At 38.0% G+C, this 21311-nt stretch overlaps 1 protein-coding gene across 23 annotated transcripts in view; it reads right to left on the reverse strand.

Moving 5' to 3' along the window:
• The window catches only part of TENM3 (teneurin transmembrane protein 3), a 355944-nt gene that overhangs the window by 120861 nt on the left and 213772 nt on the right, over positions 1 to 21311 (reverse strand). For 19 of the 23 annotated variants that reach the window (XM_021397105.1, XM_021397104.1, XM_021397112.1 and 16 more), the window contains 2 exons: positions 14344 to 14581; positions 8692 to 8784 (listed from right to left, as the gene is read on the reverse strand). The exons of 1 other annotated variant lie outside the window; for it this stretch is intronic. In XM_021397105.1, coding sequence (XP_021252780.1) covers positions 8692 to 8784; positions 14344 to 14581 — 331 coding nt within the window. The remainder of the gene's footprint in view (positions 1 to 8691; positions 8785 to 14343; positions 14582 to 21311) is intronic. 3 more of the 23 variants (XM_021397120.1, XM_021397109.1, XM_021397106.1) reach the window with 1 other exon arrangement.

Consider the following 21311-nt stretch of genomic DNA (forward strand, 5'->3'; position numbering starts at 1 on the left):
CCTGGGAATTTGAAGTGCTCTCTGGCTGAAAAACAGTGTACGGGGAGGATTCCTGTGAGCACAGGTGGTAACACAAGCATGTTAGTTTGCTCCAAAAAATTGTATAGAAGAATGATAATCTTACTTGATGGAGAACAGATATGTATTTAGTGGTAACCAAATAAGCAGAAAGAAGCCTTACTACAGCAGGGTAGATCACCAGGGACAACATCCTGTCTAGAAGAGGCCGATACAAACTGCAGTACTAAAGTCTTCCAAACACCATATCCAGTAGTAGTTCACTGCCTCTAAATTGTCCAAAACTCAGGCTCCTGCTGAAGTCTTGTGGTATTCTGTTCTGTAGGCTAAACACACATTGTGTCAAATTGTGTTTTCTCCCATCAATTTCAATTTAAATTCAACCGATCGTTCCCTTGTTCTTTTATAATGAGTATGTAGTGTTTGCCCTGTGGTACATAAAAACAACATTTTTATAAAATTACTCTTTGATTCATTTTATTTCTAGAGTAGAATATAGAAAGATATTAAAAAGTAATTGCTTAAAGCAAAATAAGGAAGATTTAGACTTCCTATGGGTCAGGCAAAAGCAACTGTGGAGTTGAGGAAGGCTATTTTCAGATACCTGCTGTTTTGGTGCAGAATACAACAAAACCGACATCTGGAAGACAACAGAAAAACTGACTTGTATTGAGGCAAAAGAAGAACGAAAACCCTTCCCTAATGTTTATTTTTGGGATTTGGTTCTTTTACCTTTCGGTACCAACAGATCTCCAAATACATGAGTATATCTTTGAGTCTCTGAAATGTTATTTTGTGTGAGTAACAAGGCCACCAATCTCATAACTTTGACTCCATTGTTCTCTTTGTGATTTGATAAAAAAGATCTGGACATAACAAGCTATTGCCAGCTTAGGAGCTTACTGTTGGGCCACACAGTTCCTGCATTTTACTCAACTCTTTCAGTCAAGGAAGAAATCATTCAGCCTTCTGTAATCACAAGTTCACTGCTTAGTGAAACGAGCACACCAATTTTTACACTGTGGAGCATAGGCTGATCTTCCCTCAAATACTAACTTGAGTCTGCCACTATCTCACTCTATTAAAAAATATCTATTCGCCTCCAAGGAATATTGAATCTGTGGAAATTATTATATGAAGAAATAAATTTGTAAGCAAGCCGAGGTAAATGTTCTTATCTGTTCCACTGAGGTCCTCAATCTGTTACACTGGATTCATTCTGAGGCATGATACAGTGCATCTGCACCTTAGATAGGTAAAAGTGGGAACATATCAATCATATTCTGATATTCTCCAGTGGTGGAAAAAACTTCTGTTGAAAATACTTATAGTGAATGCAAGCTGAGAGAAACATAAATTTTAGGGAATTTATGTTTTGGTGATGTACATTTCAGCACCAGTACTTCAGGAGATATGACTTTACTGCTGAGAAAGGGATAGTACCTAATGGCTTGATTTTGACGTTTCTTATAATGGTATTACTGAATTTCATATATGGTATTACTGAATGTACTAGAATAAAAACTGTAATTAATCTATTTTGAATTGAATACAGCTGTGATGATTGCTAACTTGAACAAAAAATAGAATAGCAGGTTTTGTCTAAAAATGGTCCCAATTCATAATTCACCTTTTGGGAAATAGCAGCAATCAGTAATTCTACTTTTTGAAAGCGCAGAAGCCCCTTGTATAAAACTTTGGCATCACCATGAAGCCAATGTAAGCTAGCAAGACAGATGGGAACCTACAGCATATCTTATTACTTTTCTAATGGTTCCAAAGGGCACAGACAAGAGAGACAGCAGAGACTTCTAAGGTGTGGAAGTTCTCGTTCTCTACCTTGAATGCCTCCTTCCAGACACAAGCAGAGATAGCATGCATCTATCTCTGTGAAGATAAAGTGTTCTATTTTCCACTTTCATTCACAGAAATCAATGAATCTTAAGGAATTAACTCCAAGAGAGTATGGCTGCATCCAGCTGCAGATATCTTAGCTTGATCCAACTTCTCTCATGTAAGTTTGTGTGTTTATCTCTCCCTGACTTTCCTTAATCCAAACCAGCTGATTCTCTCCCTCCCAGGAATGGATTACCATGCTCCTTCTTTCTTTACAAAAACCCTACCAGATACATTAGCTGTCAGAACACACAGAAAACCATTAACTGGAAGAAAAAAAAACAGCGCTCTGAGATTGCAATCAATCATTTGTACTGCATCTACTGGCTAGTGCGCTCTCTGTCTTGGCAGACCCTACTCACACTGGATGGATCTGGATTCTCTGAGTGAGACCATGACCCTCACCTGCCATTTGACATTAGAGAGCTCTGCCTGGTTCACTAATGGATAGATCACATCAATAAATCTGATTCCTTGCACTGAGTTGAAGAAGCAGATGGAACGAGAAGATTAATCTCTGCCGACTGACGTTACAGGGAAGATGTAAAAGAGATAACAGAAATTACTGGCTAGGTCTCCTATGAACTCTGGTTCACTGATGCATGGGATCAGCATTCCCAGTAGACTCCAAAAGGAATCGGATTTTTGTTTCTCTGTGAGCACTTTATGCCTGTCTTCATCTTTTGTTAACATTCATCTGAGACGAAACCTTGTAAGTTGGTGGTGTTTGCTCTTAGCACCACTTTATGACTGACTACCACAGAACCATATGGCTGCATTTAGTGTAAATCCAAGCCAGTGCGGAAACTACATCATGCTGTGAATTTGTCTTAGTTTGTTTTCTCTGCAGAGTTGAAAAAAAAAAATTGTATAGGAAAAAAGAAAAGTGAATTTCTGCTTCCTCAGACCCAATATTAATGCTACCATAATCCTAGAAAAAGCTCCAGGATCACATCAGATCAAATGATGATCAAAGTTTGGGAGAAGGACAGAAAGAAAGGAAAACTATTATCCATATGCAAAAACAGAGGAAACATCTGTGGGAACCGGAGATAAGCCTCTTCTAACAGCTTATTCAAATGTTTCAGAGAAACACTTTACACATGGTAACACCTGCTTCAGTTTGGCTGGGTTTACACTGAGGACCTGCTTTCTTAACAAACTAAAGACTAGAAGCCAAGAAAGAAAAAAAACTAGTAGAGCTGAGGATGTCTTCCTTAGCCTTTGTGTGTTCTTCCACATCCGCCCCCTGGCAGGTTATTGCTCCGCTGCTGGTTGCTTCTGGAGAAAGACCGGAGAAGCCATGCAGCAGAAGCTTCTCACAGCAACCCACACACAAGTACACCTCAGTCAGCAGTGAAAGCCACTGGGCCATACTGAAGTGCAGTCCAAAACTTCTTGCCTTTAGGAGTGCAGGAATAATTATCTTCTTTTGCAAAGTATCCGCCTTCTTGGCGCCATAAATAAGAAAATAGTGCTATAGTATGTGCATGGCACTTGTAAACATCCTATTAATAACTCTTCCAAATTCAGATTAGGGCAGATAGCTCCTTCCCGAGAAAGTGACTTTCACTTCATTGTGATAAATATATATATACATACATACATATATGCATGTCTAGGATCAAAAGAACCAGAATAATCAGGCTGTTCTGACTCTGCTCTTTTGTGCTCCTTTCTGCTATGCTGCACTCTGTGAAGATGAGCAAAGGAAACAAACAACGCTAAGCTGCACTTTGCATGCAGAAGTGAGCAGGCGAGTCAGATGCAAAGATGCTGGATGAGCAAAGACTCATACTACAATACTTACAATACTCATATTCTTCTCTGCAGTATAGTCTCATTACTTGCCTTCCAGAAGAGGGTGAAACTAGATTCATATACTGCTCAAATAATATGAATTGACTCTATTCTCCTTACAAGCTTCTTCTGGGTTTCTTAAAAGTTTAACACTCACACCGACTTCCATCTAGGTTACAGTAAGTTAGGTGGCCACTGTCATTGTTGCTGATATTCACTTCAGAAGGGGGCACCAGCTGCAGGGAACAGCCCTGACAGCCCCTCCCTGAATTTCTGGGTAGAGATAGTACTTGTGCTACCCATAGGCGTCCAACTTTTTGGCTTGTGTGGGCCATGTTGAGTGAAGAAGAACTGTCTAGGGCTGCATCAGCAAAGGTTGCTCCAAACAACAATTGATACAAAGAGCACAATAGCACTATTTAATGAGTAAATTCTCAGCTACAAAACACTGTTTTTCAACACAGTCACCATCATCAGCTGTGCATTTTCACCAGCAATGAACAAGAACCTGCATGCCATGCTCATAAAAGTCTGCACCAGTGGATGTGACCAACTGTCACTGTTCCCACTGCTGAAATGCACCACTCACCACATCACTGTGCTGACATCCACTGTTTGGTCTCCAAAAACTTTCAGTAAGCATCGATGAATGTCAATAGGTGCAATTTTTCTGCATGGAGGAATTCAATTTCACCCCTTCGTTTCATCCGCAATTTCATGTCAGAAGTCAATTTGCCACACTGCCCCCTCTGCTGCCATCTCTGTGCCCTGTTTTCAGCCCAGACACTACTGATGACACAGTGGGGTTCGGTTGGTGCTGAGCAACGGGTGGCATGCCCAGGGCAGAGCTGCCGCCATGATGGTGTGGGGTGGGGGGCAGCCACAGGAAGAGCTGGGCAGTGCTGAGCTGCAAGCGGAGACATGACTGTGCTACTCCAATTCTCATCTCTCCAAAGAGTGGGAGGGTAAAGGAAAGAACTTGAATTTTACAGTGAGGACTGGAAATGCTCAAGTGAGCATAAGGATTTATATTACATTTCCTCATCTTGTTCTCTGCTCTTCTGGAATCATATCCCAGCTGGGACAGAGAGAGAGAGACAGAGGTCTCTGAGACGAAGTAATCTAATCTCAGCCAGTTCCTTTCTTGAACATTGAATGTTCATGAAGCTTTCTGGGAAAAAAAAATCAAAAAAGAAATGCACAACACAAGTTACTCATCCAATCTCTTTCACTATCCTTGCTGTCTCTAGTAATCTGAGAGAGCAATTGCTGCAAATGCCTTGAAATACACTGAGACAATTTCAAAAAAGCAAATGCAATTTAAGAGAGAATCTCAGAACTATGATATTTACCCAACAGTTTAATTCAGAAGTTGAAACAAAGGTTGAAATTTCATCTGCAGTAGGAAAACTTGACTGAGCTACTGGACTTTTTAAAAGGAGCTAAAACCAGAGAGAAATTAAAGAAGTGAAATATTATTTTGCCAGTGGTTGAAAGGATCTGATTCTGCCTCAAGCTGCAAGCAGGATGAAGTTTCCATCATCACAGATCTGTGAACCTCAGCTCACTTATGGATGTCCATAGCTGTGGCTCCCTTGCAATTCAGAGCCTGGGATAACCTGTGCTGAACTCTGTGCTGCCACTACTGTGCTACCAGCATCCACTCAAACAGCCAGATTCATGTCACTGCAGTGACAACACTGTCATAACCTCTGAGCAAGAGCCTCTACCACCAATCTGGCAACTCTACACATACATGTGATGCACCTGTCACTCCTGTTTTCTAGGCTCTTATAGTTTCTTGGTGGGAACTTACATACTAAACTTGTACATTCTCTCATATGCAAAACACCGAAACGTGCATAAAGACTTGAGAGATCACAATTCAGAGATTCAACAAGGCAGAGGATCGCACGTTGTGCTCGGATGGGATGACAGCTTTTCTTTTAATGGTATTCATTTTCACTGCAGCCTTTCTGGAGCTGGACTTCTCACTGCACAACCAACATTAACTGAGACCTTGGATACTGATGTTATAAAGACATCCAGGTCTTTACTCTGTCATGATATTTGGTAATGTTTTCTTACTTATTTGAATGTGACAGAAAGAATTGGCAAAATCTGTTCATGTTCTTTTCTGGTTCAACTTAAGTTGCATTGACTGGGATGGCAGGCTCAACTGCAACCACATAGCTGCAGAAAGATGTTAGTTTTTAACTTTGTAACTTACTATATGTTTATGTTTATGGTCTTTTACTAAACTTACTATTGAATTGTTTTGTTTTAATTTTTGAAGAAAATTCAGAGATTGCATTGAAAAGCTTCTTATTGACAAAGAATACCACAAAGTCTTGAGTGTGATTATCCCTAGCTTCTCTTCTATGAGAATATTTCCAGCAGCCAAGGCTTCTCATCATCTTGAGACAGTCCAATAGGTGACGAGGTACATGCTATTCAAAGGGATTTCATAAGCACTCACAAACAGTAAAGGATACAGAATAATCTTGGTTTTCATCCTACTCAGTCCCTAATGCTACAGCATTTACCTTGCCCAGCCAACTAGTTTTTCCTTCTGAACTACTCCATCTTACCCATTTGTACAGCTGCACCTACTCCTTTTGTGCCCAGACATGTCCAGTTTCTCCCTCTACTCTGCACTCCTGGCTTCTTTCCCTCTTGAATCTAGTTCACTATGGTCGTGGAACAATCTGGCCCCTGTTTTTTTTAACCAAACTCCCTGAACATTTTCCCCAGCACATGAAAAACAATCCCCAATCCTTGCAATCCCTTGAAATAAAGCTTTGAGTACAACAGGTTTTCAGACCCTATCCCTGCAAAAAAATTTAACTTTCAGCAAATTAGGTGATTCTATAAATGGCTGGAAATTGAAAAGATTCATTTAGATTCTGCAAGAGATCTAAATACAGTCATTCACTGATACTGCATCTGACTTTTCCCAGATTCTAATACAATACTTCAATAACTCAGGAAGAGGTTAGGTAAAAGAAAAACAGGTTCTCCATTTCAAACTAGGCTGATTTGTTAAGATGCATACAAACACATATTTACATATTAGGGAAAAGAGCGGCCATACCAAGGAAAGGCAACAATACATGCCATTAAAATAATTTGAGATTTTCAGCTGTCTTATGATAATTAATGTACAGTGCACAAATACGAATATCTCAAAGCTATAAAGTACAATTCCTAAGGTCTAGGCATATAAATCATTAGAATTCCTATGCAAAATGTCTTTTCCTATTATCATTAATACTAAAATTGTCAAATTCATTAGATTAATATTCTCTCTGTAAGTCATACAAACTAAGAAATGCTATACCATAACACAACACGCACATGACGTGAAAGCACAGAAACAAATATATAACGATTCTAGCTGTGACACAGTATGTTAGTGAGACTGATAAACTGAATCTTCATGCTGGAAGTATACTGCAGTTTCAAATCTATTATGCTTTGGAACGGATGTGTTATTAGCTCTGGACAACTTTCACGCCATGAAATGATCCCTGCTAGAATAATTTTCAAAGCGAAGGGATTACAAACAAGATAAATTTCATTGTACTGCCACCTGAACTAACACCAACCAACAAGAATTTCATATAACATAGTCCCTTTGCCAAAATACCTGCATTTGGTGGTCCCATTGCAAACGTACAAAGCATAAAGCAGGCATGTTTCCATTAACTTTGCTTCAGCCATTACACATCCAAATCAGTATTCTATGGTACTGATCTACAGGCAACAGTAATATTTGGCTTGTGGATTGTGTTTTGTTTTTTTTAAATACAGCACATTTAATATTTTTAGTTAACAAAAAAATAGAGTCTTCCAGAAAATATTTACAGTATCTTTGAGTTTACTGAAAATTAATAACTAATTGAATTTAAACACACAACTCTCTTACTGCTGCTGATGTCAATTTGTATCTAAGGGAAAGTTTAAGAGTTTTTTGGAATGTGAAGCAGATCAATGTATAGTGTCAATATATTTTACAGATTAATTAAATTATTAACAAGCGGATGCAGAAATCCTCAATTCAATCAAATACTATCTCACTTTTTTTTTTTTTATATTTTAAGCGTTAAAATTAGCAAAACAAAATTTGGACAAAGTCTTGATTTTTACCCTACCATTGACAAAAAACCCACAAATATATGATTAAAAATGCTTTTCTGAACATACTGTGATGATTAGCAGGCTGGAATTCACCAGAAATTATGTTGCTTTGTCAGGAATTTTTTTTTTTTTTTTGGATCAGAAACCATGTATACTGATTTGGTAGAAGAAAAGCAAATTGCAGTTTGAATAGAGGACAGATATTAATGAAAAAATAAATAGACATGGAATAGTTATACAATAGAAATGTGATTTAAATGAACTAAAATGCTAAGTTATACGGAATTCTCTATTTCCATTTTTTGTTTTATATCTACTATCAGCTGTATCTGTGTATCTGTATCTATTAATCAGCAATTCAAATTTCAACCCAATGGCTTGAAGTGTTTCAGATGAAATGCACAATTCTATTTAAAAAAAGCAACCCTTCAGTTGGTCATTGCCTATGCTACAATGGTATGTCACGATATTTCTAACATAAACATTTGCTGAATAGGAAGTTGTTACAAACTAAGGATCAGGTCAAGCAAATAGAAAAGCATGCAAATAGTTTTCAACTGCTTGCAGAATCAGGCCACAGAGAATTAACATGACCTCCATTGCCTTCTGTTTTCTTAAGTGACTAGATTTGGCAGTCAAAGTTTATCAATTCTTATTTACTATGAATCTGTATGACAAATTATTAAAGGGTAATAAAAAAACAACCAAAAAGATATAGAGATGAGGAAGTCTGTTCCAGATGTTTTTTTGACCGCTGTAAACAGACTTCAAAAAAAAAATCACATTTTGCCTTCTGTGGGAACAGTTAGCATCATGCAAATGCTTAGAGTCACATACCCATAACTGCTATCGTGATATGTTGGAGAAAACACATCCATCTCTATTACGTTGTCATGACCATTTGCAAGGACTGCTTGATTTCCTAATTCTCTACATACAAAGATACAAAAAGATGAAATTAGAGTGGCAATTGCAAATTAACGAATGGGATGATCCCACAAAAAGAATTCACTAATTCTATAGATTAACTTTCTTTTCCCATGGATGTAAAAAACCGCAACTGCATTTTGAATGCAGGACTTATCTGCCTTCTGGACTGTCCTTGGAGCTACATGCTGACACAGTGTTCGTTACAAGGCTGCCGTTAGGGGGACATTGCCCTTTGGTGATCCCCTACTTCTGTGGAAGACCTGGTATCAAATTCCTGGCTGCTACCAACAGCAAGACAGGCTTGAGCACTGAGCAGTGCATAGTTGGAGGGTGTTTACTTGAGGAGGCTGGACCAGAGATAAAGCAGTGAAATAGAACAAGGCTATAAAATACATTGCCAGTCAGCCAGAAAACATGGTGAGGGGCAGCTGACATTGAGTGGAGATCTCATGTCCTGCACATAGTGCCCCACAGCAGAATGGAAAGGACACACCACAGATATTAGCTCTCTCAGGGAGCAGTGAGAAATTAAAGTGGATAAACATGACTAGGCACTATTACTGCCTTTAGAGCTGCATATTTGTTACCCTACTTAAACAAAGAAAAGATTAGTTCAGGAATTCTTCCTAAATTTGCATCCATGCTTGCTTCAATAATTGCACCTCACTGAAGAGGGAAATGACTAGCTCAAGGAATTCTGTGAAGTAACTCTGAAATCTGTCCTACTGGTGCTTGCCTAGGACACAGGACAAAAGAGACAGTGTGCTCAAATGGCAAGTCTTTGTGATGACAGAATGGGATTCATGTGTCAGAAGGATGCCAGAGACATCAAGCAGAAATCTAAGGCAACAAATTATTCACACTGTGGGGAGCTTATAAGCATATGGGACCAGTGTGCTTGTATTCAAATACAGATGCTTGGTAAGCATCTTGACTGTACAAGAAATTTGTCACACGGAAACAACTTTTTTTGTTCACCATTGTTAAGACTCTGGAAATGATACTAGTTGGTTGCCTTGAATAACATTTCTTGTTTCTGTTACCTACTGTCCCCACAGTTACGGCACATCAGTCTTTAAAAATGCATTGATTCTCTCAACAAGAAGAAATATTTTCTCCATTTGCAGGCTGGCCAAAACAATACTCAAGGTCTTCAGAAGAGCAGGACTTGAACTCCATTCCCAAACTGTGCTTTTAGTATGTACCACTCATTTTCAATCTAAATTACATCTTTAATCAAGTCCATGTATGAAAACCTGCAAGACTTACAGAATGAAACAATTCTGAATTTGATTAAGCTGGACACTGTTTTAGTGGGTGGAATGCATAAAACGGCTGCTTTGAGCAGACTTCAACTTCCAGCCCTACTGTGGTTTTGCAGAAAATCAATCAGGCTTTACACAAATTGATTTAAGGGTACCCTGGAAACTATTAAAACTCCTTCCACACCTTAATCAATACTGAAGGTGTTAGCTTCATTGGCAATCCACCCCAATAAAGACATATGGTTGTTCAGTGCTCATCACACCTTAGGAGTTCCTAAAATCTCTGCATGCTAAAATGAAATTTGGATGAAGCTTGCAGAATGTTTTTGAAGTAGCATATGCTAGAATTTGTTTCGCTTGTGTCACCTCTGAGGTAATCTAGTAACCTAACAATGCTTCAAAATGCTGAGCTGTTTTCCAGTCATCAAGTATTTTTTCAGACTTTTTCCATCTTCTCAGTAAAATTAGCAGAAAACTGAATACAGTAACATCCCTACCTATCCTATTTTTAAGAATAAGTTACGCCCCTACCTATTCTATTTTTAAGAATAAGTTAGGGGTAAGAGAAGACTATGTGATATCAGTATGAACTGCAAGAAAACAACTTAGATACTTCAATAGTTTCTATTAAAAATTCTCAATCCATCACGTAAAACACAGCCTTCTTTCTTAAAACTAGGTATGTTAAACAGCAAATCAAGTAAGAGAACAGAATATTCTTTTTGGATGCACACACAATACAGCACAGGTTCTGACTAAATTTATGTAATATTCTCAGAGATTTACTACTCCTGGACTGGAATATGTAAATTTTCCCCTGCTGACAATTTATCTTAGAGATTCATTGTAAAAAATTAATAAAATATTGCCGAAGAGATGATACCAGCTTGTTTTTATTAACAAATTGATGACATTCTCTTCCTCTGCTCATTTCTATCTTATGTAATTGATAGTACATCAGAAAAATTCTGCAAAGATTTAACAAAGAAAGCATCTACAGGAGTGATTTACTAAGTATTCTCAAATCTCAGTCATTTAGGTTCCACTAGAATGCAAAGCCATGAAAATGTAAGTAATGATCTTGATGCTTGAGAATACATTATTAAATCTAAAGAATATAAGTATAGAATAGAAGTACTAAATCTAAAGATACATTACTAAATTTTAAAGACCAAGGTAAGAAAAACATATACTAATATTTAATTAGTTAATTGTCATTTGTAATAGACAGTTACCTAGCAAGTATTCATGCATTTGCATGATTTTGGCTGTCCAACATATAATTCAAAGAACAAAATGTGAAGTCATTCAGTATATTTCAGCTTTATATTCCTCCACAAGTTATTATTGTTAACTGGTGCTGGTTTCCCCAGCTGAACTTAACTTGCAGCAAGCTGAGAAAGAGGCAAATAGTAAAGATCATTAAACGTCCAACAGAAATGTCTTGCAGCCTGCAAGAAATCAGAGGAAACCAGCAGGAAATAATTTCTTTCTTCCTGGCTTTTTTCCCCCCCCCCCAAAGTTTATTTTACATAGGTTGCTCTGAAAGTAATGTATCCTACTTATTTCCATGGAAACGACAACTGATACAAAGAGCACAATAACACTACTTGACAAAACAAATTCTCAGCTACAAAATGCAATTTTTCCAACACAGTCACCACCATCAGCTGTGCATTTTTGCCAGTGATGAACAGGAGCCTCCATGCCACGCTCATAACAATCTGCACCAGTGGAGGTGATCCACTGTCACTATTGCCACTGCTGAAACACACCACCCACCGCCTCACTGCGCTCACACCCACTGTTTGGTCTCCACATATGTTCAGAAGGCATTGATTAACATCAGCGGGTGCCATTTTTTCTGTAAGGAGGAATTAAATTCTACCCCTTTGCTTCATATGCACTTTCTCTGCTGCCACCTGTCACACAGCAACAAAATGTAACGGAGTACTGGTGGGAAGGTTCAACCTCTACTGTCATACAACGAACAACTGCCTCTGATGTTGTGGGCTAACATATTAAAATACCAGGCATTAGCTTTGTAGCAGTCCTCAGCCTCAGCAGAGTGAGATCAATTTTTGCAACTGCTGCATAAGCTCACTGTCATTTAAAGACGGCATCAAAGAAACAAGAAGTACTCATGTAATTCAAGTTTTGGTTTTAGACCATCATAAAATTTTAAGGCTCTTTTTATATTTAAAAAAATACCAGAATTTTGATCAGACTTTATTAATTTATCAGTTTATACTTCATCCATTTACAGACTAACAGCAATGCTTTACTCAAAAGTATTAACGCTAGGCAGAACCAAATTGCAGCATATTCTATCAAATATACAACTGAAAGCAATGTTATAGAATATATATCTTGAAAGTCACCTCTTTTACTACCACAAAATCATTGGGACTGAAAGCTCCCTCAGGTTCTGCAAATATATCCTTCTCACCTGCATGTACAAAAACATCCTATTCACTATCTAGCTATATGCGACAGCAAGATGTATTTCATTTTTATGCCACCCATCACCAATATGAGCCTATAGAGAGAGAAAGATAGCTATGTATATATGCTGACATTCACATTCTGTAGCTCTAAATGACAGTCATCTAAGTCAGATAAAAAAAAAGAAAAGCTGAGTATGGGCATAAGCTAAAATACTGCCAAAGATGAAATAAACTTTCTTTTAGGCTGAGAAATGGATGAAGGAAGAAACTGATCACAAAGCTGTTAATATAGTTGAAATTGAGACTAAGAATCACTCCCAGTAGGGAACTTCAACCAAAAAGAGAAAAAGCAATGACAAGTTCTTCACCTCAAGCGTTCCAACCAAGTGGTACTATTAGAGGAACTACAGTGAAGCTGTGTCAATTTTAATGTGAAATTTTTACATTTCAACTCAGGTACAAGTGTTCAAAACACGAACGCTCAAACACGCTTAGCTTCTCATCAGGAGCATTTAAAAGATTAAAAGTTTCTGCTTGACAAAAACATACTTAATCCAGACTGGAAATGGTATTCTCATTCAAGTACACTTATAAAAACAATGAAAATATACATAGCAACAAAAGCAAACATCAAAGCTCTTATCTGTCTACAGAAGATCAACCAAGTGTCCTGAAATTGTCCACCACCTTAACACTCTTTCCCACTACAAACTTTCGCTCTAAAAAAAAGAAAAAAGCAAACATCTTCTCAATGTGCTAGATTATCTGAAAATGATGATGAAATCCCTTCAGAGGAATCGTGTCCCAAAGTGCCCAAGCACCATAAGCAATGCAGTAGCATTTAAGTTTGGAGAGCTAAACTATTCCCCAAACAAGAGTTGCCTGAAACATCTTGTAGGGACAAAAAAACCTAACCGAAAATCTTTAGGTCACGTATGTTCTGACATACTCAAAATCAGTTGGACCATTATTACTTCACTGCAAATCATAAGCTAAAAGGATTCAAAGAATGAACTGAAGGGATTTCATAAATATTTTCAAGAACTACTGTCAGCTTCAATATAGTTGTAAATGCTCAGTCTGATGACTAAATTGGAATATTATGGCTTATGCTAATAAAAAATTAGTGCTGATTGACTGTTTCACGAGTATTAATTAATCACTGTAGGTAAATTCCGATCTGTTCCATTAAGTCCTATAATTCTTTTTTTTTTTAATAGATCATTCTGCATCATACATCATTCTGCATCATACATCATTCTGCATCATACATCATTCTGCATCTATAGAAGCTTGTGTCATCCTTTATATTAGCTGCTCCTTTCCTAGACCCAGCTATCAATTCTAAAAGACAAAAAAGAATGGAGACAAATTAATCACTACAGCAGAACTAAGCGATTCTTTGGTCTCACCAAACTCTAGATGAGTTTAGAAAACATTGGGCCTCACTTGGGTATTTCTTGAAAGCTACCAAGTACTACAGTTAAAAAGCGTTACTGAAAGTTCATTCATATCTGACGTGTATGACAGTGTATATTTAACACATAACATATCTGGCAAGCAAAGCAAGACATTTCTTCAAACAGTCAAAATTTGTCACAAATTACGAACAGGAAGGAAAACGCTCATCTGGAAAAATTAAGATACTCTTGGCATCCAATTTCTGTGTCATAAACATCATAAGGGAAAAGTGGCATTGTGGATTTTGGAGCAAGGACAGAATATTTTAGTACTGAAAAGTTTTCAGCGTTATTTGTTGAATAAGGGGAAGTATTAGCTACTGGCTATCTTTCAAGTTAAATGTTTTCTTTAGAAATGCCAGTCTGTAGTAGTACCTAAGTAATTACCTGCTTTCCAGTGGCGCATTACTGCCAAGGACCCAGCTGTCCTGCAGCTGGACTGACTCAGGTGTGGTTTGCAGCTCGGCGGGCAAAGCAGCCGGCGGGGCCGGACTCTGATTCCTCCTATTTGTCAGTGAGTTTCTGTTAAGTGAGGTGATGGATGGGTGATGCTGTGCTGAATGTTGCTTGTGAGAAGGTGGCAAAGGCTGAAGGGTCGACTGGCCTTGGTTATTTGGAGGTTGTTCTAAGAAGAAAGAAAATTAAAAGTTTGTTATACAGTGTCTCAGCAGTTGCTACATCCAAAGCAGAATGTGAAATTCAATATGATCCTACCGTCTAATATATTTGCATATTATTTTATTAGCAGACATCCAGTGACATTCTTGAAGAGAGAGTTTACCCTTGATACACAAAGTTCTAATTAATATACAACAGATGGTAAAATTGCTTTTGGTTTTAATTTGTTTCAGTTTTGTTTTTTTTTTTTTAAATCTGGTTTTATTAACACCTACGGAAAACAGCATCTGACAGATCCCCTAATGCGCCTTTAGATTTCAGCTTTTTTTTAACAAACCAACCCTGAAATTAAATGGGTAATTTCAGTAGAACACAAAGGTTTTCGAAATGCATATAATCCCTGTAATTATTTAATGGAGTTTTTTTAAGCTTTATTTAACTGCAATAAATTATTACAAGCTAGTTGCTAAACAGCAGTAGACTACTCTAGTTTAGTGCATTCCAAATAAGGCAGCTCTGCACTATGATCTGCTAATAGATGCTAAGTATTCTTTAGCAGAAGGTCACTCTGTGAAGCAGATGTTGCTTCATGGATATTTAACAGACTGAATCACATCTGATTACAACGTCAGAAGACTCATATACTTAATGACCGTCACATCCATTAGAACACACACAGAACAGATTTTCCAATTTCACACTATGTAATAGAACTCCATTTTGGAGTACGTCACAGGTGATCAGACAGTCAGGCATCTAAACAGCAGAGAAAATATTTCTTGACTTAACCAAAGCACATAGCACCCATAAAGCTTGAAAACAAAACCTCAAATAACAACAAAGCCTACAGTCAAGTACCTCCAACAATGTTAGGGTCTAACAATCTGTTCTGTGTAATCAGCAGGTAATAAATCATCAGCTGAAGACAAACCTTACCATACGACACAAGGAACACAAAATAAAAAAAGCATCACGACACTTCATTTGTAATCATTTAGAGATGACTGATGACACTTAAAAAAATGTAACACTTAACAAGATGGAATTAAAATTGCAATCCATTATTTCCCAAAGAAATGTAGTAAAACATAATAATATAAATGCAAGTTTTCAGCAAAGCAGAAGGTATAGGGCATGCACTTTGCTCACAGTGTAAATGCTTTCATGTGAAAGCAGGAAATTAGTTGTTTGATCTTTGTAAGGGATTCCGTTTCCAACTAGTTATGACTGCAAATTGTTACCAAACCAATAACACAGCTGTACAGAAAACACAAACTATCTCTTTTCAAACAGATATTTCCAGTAACTTGTGGGTGACTATTATAAAAATACCTTTACAGTGGGTAATTTCTCATGTTGTGAAGAGAAGTTTTAAGAATGGTAAGGGATAGACAGGCTAAACTTAAACAGAAAGCACAGCCTTTGGAATCACCCCTTTTACAGAAAGCCCTCTCTCCTTTCCAGTTTTCCTCTGTGGTACCTGTGACATTTGTCATGAACAACAGCAATGCTGACTCTGTCACAGAAATAATTTACTCGGCCAATGAAGTTTTCAACACCAGAACCCTAACACAGTCACAAAAAATACCCACATGGGAAGGATACAACTGCTCAGCTTTGCAGTTACCAACACCGATGCAACGGGTGTCACTACGCGGGACTGAATCCCACATTTCAGTAGACCAGTTAAAGGGCAACGAAAGAGACCAGTGCTTAGCAGAATGTTTTTGGCCCATGCCTACTTAAAATTTGATCAGATTTAGATTACAATCTATTTATCTGCTGGTGAAAGATTATCTGTCCCTACCTTACCTATAAATACGTAGGAGCACATGTGTTGTATAAATGTATATAAGTACATGTATCTGTGAAAAGAGGCATATACTTGTGTAACTTTATGTACATATGAAGGATTAGTTACGAGACAGGAAAAAAAACAAGTGAAATGAAATCTTGTTTATTTGTTTGCTTTTAATCACAGAAATTAATGGAAATGTTTATACAGACCCAACTTCTCTTTGTTTTTCCACTTTTTGACCCTCTTACTTGCCAAGTCTTGTTGAAAAGCATTGCCAGGACCTCCTCCGTCCAGCTCCTGCTACGCAAATTGTTATTCCGGCATTCCTCTTGTTTAATGTCTCATCTCATTTAAAATCCCAGCTGAAAAATCAATCTCAATCTCTCTCATGACAATTTAGTACTGAAGACCTAGCAACATCTTCTGCTCGAAAGGAAGCAAAACTAACATTACTCTCCACAGAAGATCCACAGAAGAGTGAGCAAGAGGACAGGCATTTACAGAGTATCACAGATAGACCCTCCCCCTACTACTGGGGACTAACAGGGAGATTAAGAGTTTTTTATGCCCTTTCTGAAGAAATATTTAGCTCTAGAAAGTTCACAGATGACATGTTGGAGGACTCAGACCATGTTCCTTAGCTGAGGGGCCAGCTACTCAGGCCACTGTTTGGGGTTTTGATCAGACACTTACTATGAATCTACAAAGCCCATCTCCCTATAACAAGTAAACATTTCTGACACTGAAATTACAGTGTAGTATATAAAATAAATTAGGAGTTTGGGGGATAGGCTTGTACCCATAAGGCGCAGGCTAGAAGTCAACAAGAAGAGCAGAGCAGGTGCTTCTTTGTGAAGACCATACGACCTGGAAAGTGCTGTCTTTCTCCATAGGATGCTGCCAGGTGACATTTTCTAGTGTCAGAGGGCAAGTTCAATTGGCAGGGAATCTTGAGCCTACACAGAATCAGAAACGCCAGCAGAATTTGCAATGATGTATGCTTCTTCTAATTGTATAAGAGCCACAGGCAGAATTAAGCCTAACAAGGTTAGATTTTCCTGTAAGTCAATAGAGCTACAATCTATATTCCTCTGAATTTCCTCAGTCCTGCATTGTCAATCTGAATGAGAGATCGCTGAGGACTGCTCTTTCGATCTTTTCTTGCACTTGCCAGATTTCCTGAATCCACCAATTTTTTGAACACTGCCCATTTTCTAACAGATATGTCAATCTTACTGATTTCTGAGGAAGAGACGAACATCACACCAGTCGTGTTTTGAATGCTATTCTTAAGCCTGAGCCAAGTTCCCTTTTGTTACGCTCCTCTTTTAAGGAGTTAATAGCTAAAGAACTGCTTTCAGCATTACTGCAGCTTTCACAAAGCTACCTAGAGTCTTACATAGAAACCAAGCCTCTCAACATCACTGTGATGTTAATGAAAATATTCTCATTGTACATGCAGGGAAACTGAGGCTTCGATGTTGAGTGGTTCTTACAGGTCTCCTGAGAAACCAGTACCACACACTGAAAAGCACTGCATTTTTGCTTTTCATAATTAAGTCAGAGAATCGATAAAGACAGTGGGAGTTTCATGGGTTAGATACATGTCTTCTGAGCTTTACAGCACCAGAGACTGGCAAAAATACTTCTGCACACGCTACAACAGTCAGCACGGAGACCTGACGACTCCTTCTTCCTCTCTGCTAGTCAGCAAGTTGCAAAACATGAATCCTGAAGAGAAACCTTCTTCTCTTGGCTAGGGGAAAAACAGGAGGTATAGGGACTCGGCCAGGACCTTCCCCACAAACTACTTGCTAGGAATTGCCTTCTCAGTGTCAGGAAGAAGAAAGAGCATTCAAATCTGCTAAATCACAATTGTGTTGAAATACTTAAAAGGTATTGCAGAAAGTCACAGTTGCTTTGCTTTAAATTGGATTTTAAATGCAATCTCCATTGACTTAATCTCAATGGAAATGGCTGGTTTACTGCAAAACTAAGCAAGTATAGGTAAGGATGGGCTTCTGTCTAAAAACGGTAAGTTTTAATTAGAACTTTCTTGTTCTGTCTAGACTTTAACGACTGTAGAACAACCCCATTCATCTTCCAGAGATTTCTGCAGAAAGGAGCAAATGTAAATTAGCCCAGCAACCAGCTTGTGCATTCAAGTTGTCCAGGTACTACCAAAAAAACCCTGATTTTTGAGGCATTTGCAGCATAAGGTAACATCAGATAATTATGCTTGTCAACACACATACAGAACCTGGAAAAATCATAAGAAATCGAGTGGAAAGCTGTCTTACTACAGTTCTATGAATTTTTCAAAACATATTAGAATTGTTATTTACTCTTGGGAGCAACACTGAAGCAAAGCAGCCATTTCAATTGTAGAAGTAAATTATATGCACTACCCAGCCTTTCTCAATAACTTTTTTCTTTTCCAAAAAGTAATTTACATTTCATTAATTTTATTATTTAATTGTTACTGAATTCAAACAGCATACAAAAGAACACAGAAGAATGCCTGTGCAAAAGTAAAAAGTGAGAAGAGAGAGAGGCATCTGAAGTATCTACTATCATTTGGAGGAGAGGGGTTAATTCAGAAGGAGAAAAGCAGACTGAAGCTTCAAGGAAAAGTAATTTGTTGCACAATTAATGTGCTAGCCTTTCTGTAACAGACAGATTGCTGAGACCTGTCAGCCAGCTACTCATCTAGGAAAAAGTGGTGATTTCCATTCGATAAGGATGAGGCTTCTTAATAGTGTATAATTAATATTAACTTTGAGTTTCCACGACAAACACAAAAGCAAAGACATCCATTATGATACAAACATTTCAAATGTGAACAGAATGTAATTGAGTACCTACGTCTGTGAGAGTGCCAACCCTTTCTAGTCAGCTTTCTCCTTTTTCTCTCCTCCCTCTTTAGAAGACTACCTTCCAGGGTAGAACAAATATCCACAATACACACTAAGTAAGTAGCTGGACTAGATTGAATGCCTTAGAAAACTGGTAAAGAAGAAAGATAATCCTTTATTTCTAGGTCACTGGCCACAGGTTTGCTAGCTGCTGATTGCAAGCAATCAAAAGTAATTTCCATAAGTACTGGCTCTATTTCCTGAAATAAAAAAAACAAAACAAAACCACCACAACAAAACCAACCCAATGTTTTGTTGGACTCAGAATCTACCTAATTGGCACAAGGATGTACCTCCCAAAGTACTATAAACAGAAGAGGGATTTACCTTGGGAATCCCTGCAAATAGAATAGTGTGGGTGTTGCAGCTGCATTACTCCTAGAGCTCCCCGAGGCAGGAATTCCCTACTGATGGAAGTGGATGACAGGCTTCCCTCCTGCACTGCTTCTGCAGGGTGCCAAACCACTTGCTGCAGAGCTCTTTGGCCTAGAAGCACCCTTTGTGAGAAACTCTCTTTAATTAATGAAACAAAAATAGAAATTTAGAGGAAAATGGACTAGTTAGGTGCTCATTTGCAATTAGGCAGATCTGTCTTTTGAAGGAATCGCTGCTTCTGTGTATTTTCACTGTGAGGGCATGCAAGACTCAAAGCTCCTTTTCTGGTCATTTGCTACAAGCTAGAGTAGCAATCCAAGGTTACCCACCATTTGCATTCATTTTGTGGTTAATCACAAGTATTTGTTTATTCTTATTGATGCCCAAATGGGCTTTGTCCTGCCAACTGCTTTAAGGAGCCAGGCCATAGGCTGAAGCCAAGGAATGAGGTGACACAGTGCCAGCTACCACAAGAGAGCCCTTTCATTTTGGTTTGCCATCAGTCTGCACTATCCTTTCCTGCTTCTTTTACAATTAATGGACACACAGATGAAAAGAGATTAACCCACCACCACTGCTCACTTCTTGAAGCATTCTCTTCTGTACTAGCTCTTTGTTGACAAGAATGTGAAGAAGAGACAAGGACACTTTGATCAAGATATGCATCCGTATCTTGTGTGTGAGTGTGTATACTATTATAATATAAGATGGGAAAAAGTCATACAAGTAGGTTGATCAAAGCAGGCCAATGTTTGTCTCCCCGTCAGCACATTGCCTGTCAGGTCTGACAGCCTGTCAGGCTACTGGGGAATGAGAAACTACCAGCAAATCCAACTGCAGGATATGCTCCCAAAGACTGCATTCCCTTCTTTATGCATCACAGCCTGGAAGAAACAAAGAAAACCTGAATGTCGTTATGCACAACACATTAAAAAAAAACAAACACCTCAGCATTATCTTACTTTTTAAAGAGAAATAAAGATTTCTTCTTTAAAAGGAAAAAAAGACTTATTTGACTACAGAGAAACTCAAACAGTCTCACAGTGCACATGTGGTATCTACCAAAGATCTACCAGATGACAAGAGGAGTACAGGGGGCTCCCTGAAGGGTGGTAGGACAGTCTTGAACACATAATGTTGGTATTTTCAACCACAAAATATGTGTTGATGATTTCCCCTATCATGTATGGAAGTTGTTTTTGCCACTTAAACATACACTGGTAAACAGAAATATATCATGCATAAAAAGCAGAAAAATGCAGTCTTTAAAAAAGGAAAGAAAATATTTTTGCCAGTCTCTTTCAGCTAAATTATTCTGATATGCTATCTGCAAGAGTACTACTTCAGGTTACAGGTACACCTGTAATTTTGTCTTTCCACTTCGCATCCATTTAGCAAAGCATTTCCCTTCAACAACTTAAGAATGATATCATCTGGGCATGCTCCCCTATCTTTTAGTATTCAGTTCTCTGTAACATTTCACAAATCCTACTGTAGGAAAGAGAAGCCTTCAGATTTCAACAATTTCTCAACACCTATCAAATATCTTTTCAAAAAAAATGTGAAGTTTATGAAATAAACTTAAAGCTTACTTGGAAGAGAGATTTTTCTTTGTCTCTGGTATTTTTAGAATAAACAAACTAAAAAGC

The sequence above is a fragment of the Numida meleagris genome, chromosome 4 (assembly GCF_002078875.1).
Source record: "Numida meleagris isolate 19003 breed g44 Domestic line chromosome 4, NumMel1.0, whole genome shotgun sequence".
NCBI lineage: Eukaryota > Metazoa > Chordata > Aves > Galliformes > Numididae > Numida > Numida meleagris.